The sequence below is a fragment of the Melanostigma gelatinosum genome, assembly GCF_949748355.1.
Source record: "Melanostigma gelatinosum genome assembly, chromosome: 19".
NCBI classification, from domain to species: domain Eukaryota; kingdom Metazoa; phylum Chordata; class Actinopteri; order Perciformes; family Zoarcidae; genus Melanostigma; species Melanostigma gelatinosum.
The window spans coordinates 10,571,954-10,585,678 of record NC_136652.1 but is presented as its reverse complement, the minus strand read 5'-3'; the positions used below and the strand labels follow the sequence as shown (position 1 = coordinate 10,585,678).

Below are 13,725 nucleotides of genomic sequence, written 5' to 3'. Positions count from 1 at the left end.
GCTTGACCCATTATTAGGAAACATTTTTACACAATCAACAAGACTGACTGTGTTCTTGACAATACCACTATTAGAAAATACGTCCGTAGAAAGGTGCCTTCATTTGGCCAGTTATTAGAGCTGCATAGATCCATCCTCATTACTTTGAATATTTCACAATCCTCTGTAACAAGATAGCGGTCTCAAACAAGAAACATTTAAACTCTGTCGAAGAGGATGGAGCATTGTTTGAGGCAGCGTCATTAGGAGATGAGGAAGAGAGGATAGTGTGCGACTGAAAGAGGAAAAGACACTGATGCGTCGGTGCACATGTGACTCATGGACTCATGCACACCTCATTGAAAGGTCTGTGTTATGGTATGCAACATCCATGATTATTAGCCATTTGAGACAATTTAAACTAATTATACTAGCAGAATCCAAGTCTTGGGTATCCATCCATATGCTCAGTGCATATAGTATGTACACTCAGCTGAAATGGAAAGGCAGCATGGTATACAGTACGAACAGCTTCCGTGGAATGGTTCCGTCAACATGCGTCACATTCATATTGTCATCACTGTTGTGTGTCCTAGTTGGCGCTGAAGCCTGAGCAGACGGTGCTGCCCCTGGTGGATAAATCCAACACTGTGGAGACGAGGAGAGGAGTGAGCTTCCAGCATCCTGAGATCCTCGCTCACACAGAGCTGGTCAGCTCAACACTCTCTGAACCCTACTACTGGAAGCTGCCGGAGCAGTTCAGAGGCTCTATGGTTGGAAAGCGACACCGTTTTTAATTGTTTTCTACAGCAATCCATAATTCTCAATCAAGTTTTTTGCTCAAATGAAGTGTAGTTTTTCAGTTCGGTGAAAATTCAATCGTCGCCTTGAATCAATTCTCTACATCTATCTTCAGATCACAGCATACGGTGGGCAGCTGAAATATGCAGTGTACTACGAGGCCAGAGAGGAAACCGGGCCTTCCTCCTATGAGCCTCAGGTCATCATTAATGGCGGTCCCAACCGCAACATACTGATGACACGCAACGTACCGGGACTCCAGATTGGTCAGCTCACTCGCCACGAGATCGACATGACAGAGGTAGAGTAAGGCTGCGCGTGGAGGTGGGATATTGAAAAGTAATGGAAGAAATATTTGAGCTGTCGGTTTTAGGAATAACTTCTTCTATTAAATACCAACCACAACATTAACTGAAAATTGATTGCGCTCATTTTTGGCGAGCTCTTGTCGGTCAATACAAACAGGGTCTATTACACTGGTAATAGACTGCAGTGATAAAATGGATTTGTCGGTGTGTTTAATGTGTTTGTGTGTGTGTGTGTGTGTGTGTGTGTGCAGCATGAGTGGAAGTATGCAGATGGCAGGTCCATGACTCGAGAGGACTTCATGGATATTTTGTTCTATGTGGACTACATCCTAATTAAGGCATCACACGGCAACTTGATGAGACACAGCCGGTAAAACACACACACACACACACGCACACGTGCACGCACACACGCAGGCAACGCACACGCGCATGCTGTGGCATGCGCCCCCATACAGTGTGCTCCACTATTTAAATATGAAATTTGATGGCTGAATATAAAATATAACCTGTGAGAAAACCTCTGTTTTCATTTGTATCTCAAGGGTGAATTTGCCTCTACTATCGGCCATTTGCACATTTGCTTCTGCAAATCATCCCTATCGTTGTGTCTGAACACTCCTTGACATGATTCATTTCAGAATTTGCAAACGTCCGGACTAACCAGTGCTATTAGAAAGTCCAAAAAAATAAAAAAAACGTGATTATATTACATTGTTGTATTAATGGATTTGACATGACTTCTCTCTCTTTCAGTATTTCAGAGATCAGTCTAACAGTGGCCGAAGAAGGCAGACCAACCAAACAGAGCGAGACAGCACATCAGATAGAGAAGTGCGAATGTCCAATCGGATACTCCGGACTTTCTTGTGAGGTGAGCGCACAACTAACACACACGTATGCACACGTGTGAAGACTTCATACCTGCAAAATGTTAACTTTTCCAAAAGGCGTTCTGCAGGTTGTTGTGGTAGTCAGTAGGCGTGTAGTTTCGTAGCATTTTTAAGTGACTGTAATTTCTCTTAATAATTTAGTTTTGTAGAAATGTCCATACTGTACAAGTGCAGATGTGAATATCTGAGACTACTGCTTTTGAAAGAGATGTTAACTTAAAAGGGAATTGTAACCAAGATACGTACTGAGCAGGATATTTTACATTTGAGAAAGTCAGTGCTCTCTAGTGAACAAACAATGTAACGACATCTTTGGCAAAAGCCATTTTCATAAAAAATAAAATGTCAACGACATTGAGTGAGCTTTGTGTCCTCCTCTCTTAGCGCTCAACTGAATAAATGCTTTCTGTCCGCTGCCTTCAGTTTGTAAACATGGAGGTCCCAGACTGGGCTTTCAATAGTATCTCACAAGTTTCCAATTTACATGTAGTTGAGAGTTTTAAGCATCTCCGACGCCTTTCAGGCTCTGTTTTTTTTGTTTTTTTTCCTCGCTAGGATTAAGCCTCACTGAGCGTCTCTTCCACTCAGTCGTGATTTTGTCAAAGCAATTGACTTTCAACTGCGTCCAGCTCCTTCTCTTAAGCCACAGAAAGCATATAGCGGTGACTCAATCTGCAGTTTAATGAGGATTTTGTAGCGGCAGCTTATGATACACAAAGGCAACAGTTTTGGGCAATTCCGCTGGATGGCCGGCGCCTGAGAGTCATTTCGGTATTATTGTGTTAATCTCAAAGGAACACATGAGTTGCCAGCAAACGTTTAACTATATTTTTCAACCCCTGTTTCATTTTGCCGTTTTCTACTTGGAGTGCGGAGGAGGGGAAAAACAATAGCCATATACATCATTTAGTAGCTACAGATACTGTTGAAAAACTGCCAAATAGCAAGCGGTAGCTAAACTTGAAATGTTCAGGTCGTAGAGGTCTTTGCTGACAGATGGCCATTCTATTTGTAGCTGCCGTCGGTGTTAATAAAGTATATTTAAACGGGCGTTTAGCGCTAGCAGAGGGAACAGATGGCTCTTTAAATGGACTCCATCAATTATTACTGAACAGGAGAGAGAGGGAGGAAGAGTTACCTTGTATGTCTGTGTGTGTGTGTGTGTGTGTGTGTGTGTGTGTGTGTGTGTGTGTGTGTGTGTGTGTGTGTGTGTGTGTGTGTGTGTGTGTGTGTGTGTGTGTGTATGTGTGTGTGTGTGTGTGTGTGTGTGTTTATATGCATGTGTGTCTGTGCGCTAAGCGGGTATGTGAGGGTGTGGGCATGTGTGTGATCAAAAGTTACTGAAGGGAATATCTCCTAATTGTGTGTATGTGAATGCAAGAGAGAGTGGTCAACAGTTGCCTTGAGAAATTACAATTGGGGATAATTATGTGGGTCCATGTGTATAGTGTGTGTGTGTGTGTGTGCGTGTACATATCATGCATAGTGTGGGACTACTGTGGGAACACGTGCTGTCAAAACTGTATCGTCAGCTTTAAAAGAGTCTTTAAAACACACATCGATTCCCTCAGTTTCCCTTTTATCCTCTCTGTCTGTGTGGTCTGTCTGTCTCTCTGTGTGCAGGAGTGTGCTGCAGGTTTCTACCGTCTTCGCGCCGGTTCCCTGACATCTGCTTCAGCGTCCAGACTGCCAACCGCTGCCGGCATGGGCAGCTGTGTTCAGTGCCAGTGCACTGGGCACTCTTCCACCTGTGACCCTGAGACATCCATATGCCAGGTAAGTGTGTGTGTCTGTGTGTGTGTGTGTGTGTGTGTGTGTGTTCTGCCACTGGAGACCCTCATAAAGCCATATGCCAGGTAGCTTCTGGAGAAGAGACTGATGTGAGAGAGAGAGAGAGAATAAAGTGTGTGCATGTGTGTGTTGGGAGGAATGTCAGGTACCGTAATTAGCCTGGCAATAATTAACGACCCCCTGCTCATTGACATTTTGTGTAATTTCCTCTCCTCTGGATCCGACCCACAGCTACAACCTTACTTTCAGAAAGAGGGGAGAAGATGATCTTATCAAAACATCTACACCTAAAACACATTGAGGCAAAGAAATCTGACTCTGAAAGTTGAAACACGAGATGTATTCAACCGTTAGTTTGACGCTGTCAATGATCAGCACATTCCATCTGTGACAAGTTTACATTTAGCCACAATTCCTCCTCGGCGTTGTCGAGGTTGGTTTGAGTCTATTCTGCCGGTTCCACTTGTCTTCTTGCTTCTTCGCAGTACATTGTGTACGCCCTCTGGCACTTTGACGAATAATGCAACAAAAGCACATCGATGTGAATGCCTTTGTGCATGCTCGGAGCTTGCGCACCATCTGCGGAGCGTCGCGCCGAGGTGCAAAGCGCAAGTATATATCGTTGAGAACCGTGTGGAGGCAATCCCTCAATCAAAGTAATGCTCTGAATTTGGAATTTAGCACCTTTGAATCGTCATTCATTTATTTAGTGTAAGGAAATAAAATGCCAATCTTGTAAAAGAGAAGCACCTTCGTGTTTGTTTTAATTGATATTCTGCCTGCATGCATTTTGTAAATCAAACTGGTGGCTTGTGAGCCAAATCTGCACATGTCAGTTGTTAGCTGTTAGCCACTTTCAGCCTTTTCACAATCTGGTCGGTGTTGTAGCGAGTCGCCATCTGAAGACTTTGACCTCGGGGGACGCGGTTGGTCGCATGCTGCCCACAGGTCGTCGCTCAGATGTGATCTGTAGAAACCCTGGCAGACTTAGAGAATGTCGCTGTTTTGCTGTGATTTGACATCCATAGAGAAAACTCTTCAAAATCCATGAATTGAGATTCACTTTGGACAGTTTATGAGAAGCCGTGATAATGTGGCTTGAATAATCGGTCAGATAAATAGGTAGAAGCACTTGTCAACAAACGCAGAACGATGCAGGCAGCTGCGGTTTCATGGAGCCTTCTTTGCACATGAAGTTTAGTATTTTTCTGGAAGACTTGAAATATTCCATGTAGTTCAAGTGGCTCACCTTCTATCGTTTAACAATTGCAGCACTCTTACAATTTTTCGTTTTTGGAAAGCGGAGTGCTATATATACTGCCCTGCGTGAAATTCAGCTCAATTATTTGTCAAAAGGTTGGAGTGCTGGATTTGGTGTTTGGCCATGCCAGAGTGTGACTCTCTGATTACTGAGCATATAAACAGGACGACTAAAAGGATCCGCAATTACGTGAAGTGTTTTTGCGGCGTCTTCACTCTGTCGCCAGCCTAATGGAACATTTTATTCAACGAATAGTATTAAAAAAATTGTTCAGTCATGAAAAAAACCATGACTGACGTAAACAGCTTGAATGTCATTGCGTTTAAAGGTATGGATTAAAAACATGTTCCATACGATCATCTGTATGATCGACTCAACGCAGTCACGAAAGACAAATGCCGGCTGTTTCTCCACACACAGAGAACAGTTGTGCTCCAATATGGATGCCAACACGTTCTTGTTTCCCCTCCGCTGTTCTCTCCTTTCTAATTATTCTCATTGTTTGTCTTTTCTGCTACCTCCTCTGGTCTTTGATCCGCTCTCCTCCCTCCTACTTCTTTTCATTGTTTCTCCCTGCGTCTACTCCTCCTCCTTCTAATTTCCTTGTTTCTTTTATCTGCCCCATTCTCATCCCCTAAATTCTCTTCCCTTTCATTCTCAATCATGTATTTACTCATCCTTTGTCTCCTTTCATCACCCCGCCACTCTGTCTTTCACCCTCTCTCATTTTTCCTTTCCCCAGTCTTCCTTTGCACCCCCAACCACTTCTCTTTCTTTCTCACCTCTCCGTAATGTTTCTAGTTTTGCCAATTTGTTTCTCCCCTCGCTCTTCCCGTGTGTTTGATTTCTTCTTCTCTCTGCCTCCCAGCCATTTTTGTCCTCGCCCATTTCCATCTCGCTCCACATAACAGGCGTCATTAGCATTTTCTAACCGAGGGGGCTAAATTGAAAATGCTAAACGAGTTTGTTTCTGTGGTAATTAGTGGTAACGAGGAACACAGGAAGTTAATGGAAACGGCTTGCCTCGTTAGAAGGCGACTTCCTGTTGCACTGATTGAAGTTCCCATTTCAACAAACAAGGCGAACACATAAGACTGAACCCTGGGGATATGAAGAGAGAGCTGCGTGAGCTGCGTAATGTGGTTGTATGAGTTTACATCGTGTGTGCGTGCGTGTGTTTGTGTGATTGAATGCACAGTCGAGTGTGTGGATGTGTGTTAGTTGGCTGTGGCATTTGTGTGTGTGTGTGTGTTTTTGTGTATGCAGGTTGTACTTATTATGGAAATGTTCTGCATATTTATATAAATACTGTATTTTGGCATAGTATCAGTCAAAGCTCAAATATTGTGAAATGAGCATAGCCACAAATAAGCCGAAAATAAACACAAACATCTCTGGATATGAAACATTTTGGATATATTTATGCTCGTGTGTGTCATTGCACCCTTGTGGCCATCCTCATCACAACAGGTGAGTGAAACCCTGCAAAGAAAATGAGTATTTCGGATGGGCTGCTCTTGCGGAACGAAGCTTAATGAACTCTCTTGACGTGCGAGATCGCACCTGTCAGCTAACAGCTAGCTGGCCGCTGCTGTACACGCTCTCGCAGCGCCTCATCATCCAGGAGTGGACTGGGCCTCAAAAGCATTTATTACTGTGTGTGGACGGCTACGCTTCCTGTCAGAGATAGTCCAGGCTAGATATATGTGCGTGTGTGTGAGAAGGTCCTACAATGGCTCAGAAAAGAAAAAGAGTAATGACTTCCCCGCTGCTCCGGTGGAGAAGCTCTGCAAAAGCAGCTGCGATCACACCGGGTACTTCCCACTGACTGTCCGGATGTGTGAATCTCAATCAACGTTTGTCCTGGAAAAAAAAAACACACCTGATGGTTGTTTTGTCTCGGTAGGAAAAAACAGTAATCTGAGAGGATAGGCAGCTCCTGACTTCGAAGAAATGACCTGTCATCATGTTGTCAAACAGTTTACTAATCCTCTCTAAGTTCACCACCTTACAGCGACGTACACCATTCATTAAACGTGCTAATATCCAGAATTGTGAAGAGAACTGACAGCGAGTAATGACATCAGTGTGCCACTGCTTTATTTTTCATGCTCATCATCTCGTCTTTGTGTAAATCAACCCGTGGTGCCGGGATAATTATCTCACTCGCTAAAAAGAAAAGCCTCCTCAACACCACTTTGTCAGCGATCAAGGAGGGGATGATGGGTGACCCCTTCTGTCGTCTTTTCAGTTGCACATTGCCGACTTCAGATAAGTAGACGCATACGAGGGATTGTGCACAGCTTAAGAGTGATAGAAATTTCCTCCGATCATTTTCTTTTTCTTTTCTTGCTCAAACAAATCTGCTGTCTTGTTTTTATTGTGCCAGCGGCGATATTCAAATACAACATGCAGATAACAGTGCAGCTTAACTGCTGCTCATTTGATCTGGAAATGAGTTCTCTTTTTTAAAGATGAAAGAGTTTTCTGTAATTGTGTTCCAGGTGCCGATATGAAGTTCACACGATCAAATTCTGCTTTTAAAACCAACCACAAGGGGGGGGGATGGATGAATGTCTTCATGAAGATAACATTCATTTCATTTGTGTGTATGTGCAGAAATGTCAAGACAACACGGAGGGTGATCGGTGTGAACGCTGCGCTCCGGGATTCTACGGTGTGGTCCGAGGTTTCCACCATGACTGTAAACCGTGCGCCTGTCCCCTCACCAACCCAGAGAACAAGTAAACTTTATTGATCTCGTTTTATTTGGCGGAGGGACTCCACTAATTGAAATGATCAATCATGTATCATGTTGTCATATCTCCATGTCATTCTCTAAAATGTATTTATGTAACATTTCTGTTTTTTTCTCACCATTGTTAACATGTAGACTGTAAAAGCATGAAGACATTTATTATGTGTTCAGTGGAAGTATTTGCATGTGTTCACTGTGGAAACTCTATCTGTCCGTGTCTAGTTTCAGTCCAGCCTGTGTAACGGAGGGATATGATGACTACCGATGTACAGCCTGTCCTGAGGGACATGAGGGCAAACACTGTGAGAGGTGAGCCACACACAGACAATCATAACCCTCCTCTCATCATTCCAAACAAGATAAGCTGAGAAATCATACATTTTTTTATACGGGACATGGCAATGAATCACTTGCACAAGACATTGGGACAAATGTATTGACAATGACAATACTGAGGTGCTTTTGGAATTGTGTAATACAAGGTGATGTAGGCAGTGTGCTAAACATTTGATGGGGTCTGGGGGGTGTGTGTGTGTGTGTGTGTGTGTGTGTACATTGTACAAGTGTGAGGTGCTGGTAAAAAAACAAAAACTCACGTCCTGTCTTTATATGTTCAGACACAAATTTAAATCGATTGTCGTTAACTCTGTCCTTCTTCCCATGATGCACCTGTCCAGGTGTGCTACTGGTTACCATGGTAACCCGCAGATGCCAGGCGGCCGCTGCGAGGAGTGTAAGTGTTCCTTATGGGGGGCGCTGCCTGGACCATGTGACCCTGTCACAGGCCAATGCCGTTGCCGGGTCGGCGCATCGGGGAAGTCGTGTGACCAGTGCATGGACAGGCATGTGTGTGGACCAGCTGGGATCATCTGTAAGACTAACACACAGCTTCTTATTTAATCCATTGTTGGTGTTCCTTCTTGTTTGTTGGCCTTATCTTCATATCTGCAGGTTGAAGTATTCGGTGTGTATTAAGGGTCAGTGTGTAGGATTTGGTGGCATCTAGCTGCGAAGTTGCAGATTGCAAAAAAACTGAATTCCCAGACCCTCATGAAACAACTGGTGCCGGTTTTACTGGTCATGTGGTCTGAATTATGAAACATGAATCATACCAATGTTTTGTCAAATCGAAAATTTGTAGAAACTGAAATCGTAAAAGGCCTCTTTGACAAGTCTTCAACAACAGAAGCGACAACAAAAGCAGCCCAGAACTTCCCTTTAGCAGATCGTCACAAAAAGAGCACATTAGGGAAGTTTGAAAGTGTCTTTAGATTACTGAAACTACAGACATCAACTTTCTATTTCCTTCAATTATATTCTCTCTAGTGGCCCACCACCCTGCATTGTTGTGATTTTTGCTTTATTTCGGCAATGAAGTGCAAATGAGCAGTCAAAGCCCTTTTCTCCGGTTGCCATGGTTAGATGGGATCGTGGCAGAAGTCACATTCAAGTCATTTAGAAAATAATTTCAATGTCATTTGGAGCTAATTTAAACTTAATATGACCATAATGGCAGGGCCAATTCTGTGCCATTAGCATGCCTTGAGCTCGGAGAATATAGAATAAAAGGTTGTGAGACAGAACCCACTGTGACGTTGCTGCTGTCTGGACAGAAAGGGAAATTGCTCGCTCAGGTCTTTATGTGTACGCAGACACAAAGCGTGTGCTCATGAATTGGCAGTGCAAGAGCTGCAGTGCACCCTGATACCGAACCGGTCGCCTCCACATCCAGAATAGAATCACACGTCCTGATGGTTTACGCTAAGTGGAGCGATCAGACTGCTGTTCACTTGTTGAAGACTGATTGCACTCTACGTTTTGCCTCCGCTTTACCCTTTCGCCCATCCGCAACCGAGCGCTTTGGGAGTCGGCAGTCTTGAATGAGGGACATGCAGGTATCTTCAATTAGTTATTTCAGGGTGACACATTCACTGAGTATTGTGACCTAAGCTACTAGTCAAATACATAAAAAAAAAAAAACATACGCCGTTTCTACATGATGCATCCACCCATTCTTTGAGCACACTGAGATGTAAAACCTCAATTAAAATTCAACCAAGATGTGTTGCCGTCTGATCTTGACATGTGCTGTATTTGATATCTACACCGTGTCTAAATATGATTGAACTAAACTACAGTCTTTACATTTCCAACTTAAAGATGTATCTTCCCGCTGTCAAAATGAGTATACAGGAACATAGTGCCGAAAGCACGACCTGGACAAACTCACACGAGCCATGACGCACGGTAAGTTGGTGCACAATAACAATCACGATACCAAAAGCAAACTGCAGAAAACAAAGTACAAGAGGTGCCCTATACCTGAAGCAAACTATTTTCTAGCTACAAAGATTAAACCAAAGGTTCAAGAGCTGTAAGTTACTGTCTAAGGAACACATGCACAGCTGGGTATTTGTGCACTCATATGTTGTGCATGTTTGTATTCCCAGTGTGAAGCACGAGTATCATAAAATAAGATAAGATGCACTTTATTGTCCCCCAGGGAAATTTGTCTTGGGCTCCGAGCCGCTGCATCAACACAACACACTTGCCAGCATCACAATCCACATGCACGCATAGAACATAGATCATACATACACTCATGCATAAACTTAAATACACATGTCGACAATAGTTAAGCATCATAAAACCAGCTGTGATCAACATCAGTCCCCAATAAAATCATATGTAATACTACTTGTTCCGATTTAATAATTTGATGGAGGGTGGAATACTCTAAGCATAAAATAATCCTTTACATGGGGTTTACTTTAGCTCTTTGTGGGGCTTCTAGCTTCTATGGTTGTGACAATAAATCATTCTATTCTGTGCATTTTATATACTGTGAAGTGAAAATGTGATGAGGTGCATCATTGGACAGAAAAATGTACATTACGGTGGCATGAACAGCTCCTCAGCTTAATCCTTTGCAGCTCTCAGCCCTCGAGTCGAGTGACTTTGTCTTGTGTTGGAGTTCTGTGGCCGTCACTTTAAAACTCCCAGTTCAAAACTCACATCCTTGAGGTGAAAAAATTAAGTCTCACAGTAAGTCGACCATTTTTGTGTTTTCCTCTCAACTTCTTACAGAGGAAGAACTCAGCTATCCGTTTTGAAGAAATTTAAATCTGGAGGATTTTCATTTCAATATATTTCTGTTAAATCACCATCTATTGCCGAATGAGCAATCGTAGCGGTGATTGAGCCTATGGCCCACTGATGAAAGCCCTTCTATTTGCAGTATTACAAACTGGGTGTATGTGCCGACATTCATAAGTCATAAGCAGGTCTCTCTAAGAAGTGAGATCCAAAAACACACCTGCAATTACGGCTTAACGCCATAGGTTCTGCAAAAGAGAATGAAACAAAGATCCTCCAGATATTCACTTTCATTTTGACTGAGTAGATTGTTCAGCCATAGTTTGCCTTGACTGTAACGTCATTTAGTTGGTCAATCATCCTACAATGTGTTGCCGAAAGCTAACCCCAACTTTAAGGATATGTTTTCTCGTATAATGTGTTTGTGCCATTAAAGGGCTTTTGGTGACATTCGGATGACTTGTGTACCGTGTACTTGCCTTTGACTAATATATGTGTCATTATCAAAATCAAAATCGAACAAACTTCAACAAAGTAAAGTAAACTTGTTGAGGGTAAGACGACAACGCGGCTGAATGATCTCAACAAAGATTAAGTAATTCTCCAAGCAAACTTTAAGGTAGCCAAACGTGCACCATCTTTTGTGAACAAAACGGCTATTTACTCCCACACACAATGTATTGTCCATTTACTGTACCTGTGTGTGTATGCATGTGACTGCATGAATGCATTGCTGTATTTGTGTGTGGTTTGTTTTGTCAGAGATTGATTGAGTAAAAACTGTTTTTATTTTTATTTAATTCATCTTTGATTTCCCTTGTCAGAAATTTTTATTTCTGCAATAAATCATCCTCGGGCTGCAGAGGAGAAGAGAAATTCACACACGCATTATAAAGAGAAATGTTGTGTACGCTCCCATCCGAGCGAATCCCCTGGTGTGTTTGCGCTGTGTAGCTTGTGTGTTTTTAGCCTGCAGTGTGTGCTCATAATAGGTGCTTTTGCCTCTCTGTGCTGAATTCCATGCACTGGCAGCCGTCTTTCTAATGCCAGAGTCTCTTTAAACGCAAAAACACAAGCAGTCACTACGATCGTGTATTTACAGGCAGCGAAACACACTCGGTAGCAAAAACACACACCTTTTTTCTTTTTTCTCCTCTCGTTTTCTTCCCTTTTCAAACTGCAGAAGCATCAACATGTGCACTCCAGAACCAATCACAGCGTCCGTAAACCTCTCTAATAGATTTAGTTGGCCTCGTTGCACCGGAATGTGTCTAACTGTATGTTTTATATTTGTGTCTCTAGCCTGCGATGATGAGTGCTCGGGTCTGTTGATCAGTGATATGGACCGGCTGTATCGCATCATCACTGATGTCACCCTGACCACGCCCCTCCCACCACCGTATAAAGTGTTGTACCGCTTCGAGAACATGACCGAGGAACTCAAGGTAAAATATGTCGCTGCAAACGAAATTTTCAATCATTATGTCCAATGATGAACTCATGTCTTTCATTGATCTTTGGCTTAACCCCACTCATATCAGTTACTGTTGATACGGCCGTCAAGTTTTAATTAGTTGGTCAGCTGACAGTATACAGTTTACAATGTTAACGGTGCCAGGTTTACCAATCCAAGTTCTGACAGTTGTTTTCTGATTCATAACCTGCGACCGGCGATTTTGCCGGCTAAATTGACGAGTAGCTGGCAGATTAACGTTGTATTAACTGTAGTTAGCCAGCTCCCTAATTGAGCGAGCCGTAGTTTCATCTGTTGGTTGGAAACACTGTCACTGGCTGACTTTGTATTGTTCCCAGCTGACTTGTTTCAAACAAACTGTAAATAAGAAGCGAAAGTCACTTTGACTCCATGAAATGAAATGACTTGGTTTGTGCATTACGGGTTTGAAGCCTCGGGCGTGATGATGCCTTTCACCATGTTTCCAACGAATTGTGAAAATAAATTTTTGAGCTGTGGTTGCATCACCATTGCATATCTTTGTTCTCACTATCACTATAACTAGATCACTAGAACTATGTTACTGTCATGTTTGCTGTGACATAATTCAAATGCATTGAGTTTTATATGTCAGATATGTTTTCTATTACATTTTGCCTCCTGCCCTCCCTTGCTCATCCTCTTCTTTTCGGCTCTACAGCACAGAGCCAGGCTGTTGAAAAAGCCTAGCCGTGGGCCAAAATGTGTCAGACATTCTCTATAATTCCTTCATCCCTCTGTCTCTCTCCTGCAGCACATGCTGTCACCTCAGAAAGCTCCGGAGAGATTACTGCAACTGGCCGACTCCAACCTTGGATCACTGGTTGTTGAGATGGACCAACTGCACAGCAGGGTACGGACACTTTTGTTTTTTTCTTTTGGCTCGACTGAAGTCGCTGTCATTGACTGTCTTCCTTTCTCTCTTTGTACGTCTTGCGCCCCTTTTTCTCTGTCTCTCTCTCTAAAATAACGAGATGCAGCAAATGAGGACTGGCGGGGAGTCAGATCATAGTTAAGAGCAGCAATAATGTACAAAGAACAGCAAAGACACACGTCTTGTCACTTCTACAACAAGCTGGGCATTGGAATAGAGACGACACAAAAAAACAGTCGAACCAGTAGCCGGCTGCATCGACATAAAAGCAGTACAGAAACAAATGCAACCACTTTTCTACCATGTTGAAGTGCCAGTAGGACTGTTAGAGGGATCTGTGACACACTTGAATACAGAAACCTCAGTTACCCACCTGGGCAATAGAGAAATAATGACACAGTGGAACCCTGGGCACTATACCTGGAATAACCAGCCATGGGCCCCGCAGTAGAAATAAGATCGTGGGTCCCCA

The 13,725-nt window shown here is 43.1% G+C and overlaps 1 protein-coding gene across 6 annotated transcripts in view; it reads left to right on the top strand.

The window, feature by feature from the left end:
• The window catches only part of lama2 (laminin, alpha 2), a 156,051-nt gene that overhangs the window by 100,341 nt on the left and 41,985 nt on the right, over positions 1-13,725 (top strand). For 5 of the 6 annotated variants that reach the window (XM_079290918.1, XM_079290917.1, XM_079290914.1 and 2 more), the window contains 10 exons: positions 576-752; positions 896-1,081; positions 1,340-1,458; positions 1,845-1,962; positions 3,605-3,757; positions 7,653-7,777; positions 8,014-8,100; positions 8,469-8,662; positions 12,190-12,332; positions 13,134-13,232. In XM_079290918.1, coding sequence (XP_079147044.1) covers positions 576-752; positions 896-1,081; positions 1,340-1,458; positions 1,845-1,962; positions 3,605-3,757; positions 7,653-7,777; positions 8,014-8,100; positions 8,469-8,662; positions 12,190-12,332; positions 13,134-13,232 — 1,401 coding nt within the window. The remainder of the gene's footprint in view (positions 1-575; positions 753-895; positions 1,082-1,339; positions 1,459-1,844; positions 1,963-3,604; positions 3,758-7,652; positions 7,778-8,013; positions 8,101-8,468; positions 8,663-12,189; positions 12,333-13,133; positions 13,233-13,725) is intronic. The other variant, XM_079290916.1, reaches the window with a different exon arrangement.